The sequence below is a fragment of the Capra hircus genome, unplaced genomic scaffold (genome assembly GCF_001704415.2).
Source record: "Capra hircus breed San Clemente unplaced genomic scaffold, ASM170441v1, whole genome shotgun sequence".
Classification (NCBI taxonomy): Eukaryota; Metazoa; Chordata; class Mammalia; order Artiodactyla; family Bovidae; genus Capra; species Capra hircus.
In genome coordinates, this window is record NW_017215042.1 from 12,501 (window position 1) to 14,220 (window position 1,720).

The window sequence follows — 1,720 nt, forward strand, 5'->3', positions numbered from 1 at the left end:
GGGAAGCGGACCACCACACAGGAGCGTGTGCGCGGTCAGGGCCAGAGCAGAGCCCGCGTCCCGCCCCTGCAAGGCCTCATCCGCGAGGCCTCCGCGACGAGGGAACGGGCACGCCTCTCCCTTCCGCCTCGACCCCCCGAAAGACAGCCACGCTCGGACACACACGCCACCGTGGCGGGGACCGAGGGGACGCCGGTTGAGGAAACGACACCACCGCTCGGCCTCAGGACCTGAGGGACGACCTGGAGCGCTCCAGGGCACCACCGAGGTCACACGAGGCACGCTCGCACACCGCGTGGGCGCGCAGCGCGGCAGCGGCGGCACAGCCCTCCCCGCCACAGGGAGGCCGCTCGCCGGCACACGCCGAGAGGCGAAGCGGAGCAATCTGCCGTGTCAGAAGACCAACGCCCCACGGACGCCCCGAGCAGGGACGGGAGACCGAAGATCAGGGCCAGAGGCACACCCAACCCCTGCCTTCCTCACCCTCCTGACGGGCAGCGGGGGGAAGACAAGCGAGGGCCCGCGGACAGACGAGAAGAGCGGACACGTTCACCGGAACGCCCGTCCCTCGTCCGGCACGGTTTCGGCTCGGCCCGGAGAACACGACCACACCACATCGATCCGTGGAGCCGAGGTGGAGCAGGGGAGGCACGCGAGACAGTCACCAGAGGGCCCGCTTTCAGCCTCGCCGGCAGCCTCCATCCCCCCCACCTCGCCTCAGGCGAGAGCGGCCAACGACCCCGAGAGGAGAACACCTGACACGTGGCGCGGAGCCCACAGGGGGGGGTCGTCCCAGCCGCCACCAGGTGCCCACAGCGGGGTGAGGGCGCCGAGGGTAGAAGACCCGCGCCACCTCGCCCCGCCACCCTCCGGTCGGGTCAGCCAGACGACACCACACAGGAGCCGGCGCACAGGCCCAGGCGGCGCTCCAGCGGCGAGGGCCGAACCGGGCACCAGCTGGCGGCCCAGAAGCCAAGCCCGCGTGCGTCCAGAGACCCACAGTCCTCGTGGCAGACACCAAAGGAGACGTGTCAGCACTTACCTGGTGGCAAAAAAGCCTATTAAGGGCGACGAAATGACAGCAGCGACAGAGGAGCCATCTACGACTCGCAGGGAGGGCCCCCGGAACCTTGTCCCGGCCACCTGTCCCCAACGCTGCCCCATAAACACCAGGCCCGAGCTCTCTTGGGGGGGGGGGGGGTGTCATCTGTCGACCGGGAGGGGGGGAGGGGCGCGTGGTGGCCAAAGCGGGGCGCGGACACCGAGAGAGGGGGAGCCGGCGAGGACGCCCTCCCCGCTTCGTCCACGCGGGTAGGGGTACCGGTCCGTCGAGTCTCCGGACGGGGATTTGGCTTCGACGTGCCAAAGGAACACAGAAGACGGAACCGTCAGCGAGGCGCTTCCCACGAGACGAGCGGGCCCCGACCAGGGAGCGCGCCCGGGGCCCAGACCGTCCAGACGGGGCACCAGGACGGCCCGAGCCGGTCCCCACCTCCCGACCGGGATGCAGGGAGTCGGAGAGGGGTGAGCCAAAGTCGCGTCCGACGACCGAGACCCACGAGGGCACGCTGGAGGGTCGAGCGCGCCCTCCCCGGCCACCCGCGGAGCAGGGTCCGGGTCCATCCACGTCTCCGGACCCGTCAGGACTTGGACAGAGAGAGCACGGGTGCGCGAGACGCCTCGGGCGACCGGACCCCACGCGGGGACCGCACACGCGCCT

The 1,720-nt window shown here is 71.2% G+C and overlaps 1 protein-coding gene across 1 annotated transcript in view; it reads left to right on the top strand.

Moving 5' to 3' along the window:
- Positions 1-1,666, top strand: part of LOC108635393 (collagen alpha-1(I) chain-like) — a gene marked incomplete at its 3' end in the record, with an annotated part of 3,668 nt that extends 2,002 nt beyond the window's left edge. The window contains exons 2-5 of the mRNA XM_018045553.1: positions 1-112; positions 228-820; positions 883-982; positions 1,067-1,666. The exon at positions 1-112 is cut by the window's left edge and continues 387 nt beyond it. Of these exons, the coding sequence (XP_017901042.1) occupies positions 1-112; positions 228-820; positions 883-982; positions 1,067-1,666 (1,405 nt within the window). The remainder of the gene's footprint in view (positions 113-227; positions 821-882; positions 983-1,066) is intronic.
- Positions 1,667-1,720: the final 54 nt, after the last annotated feature.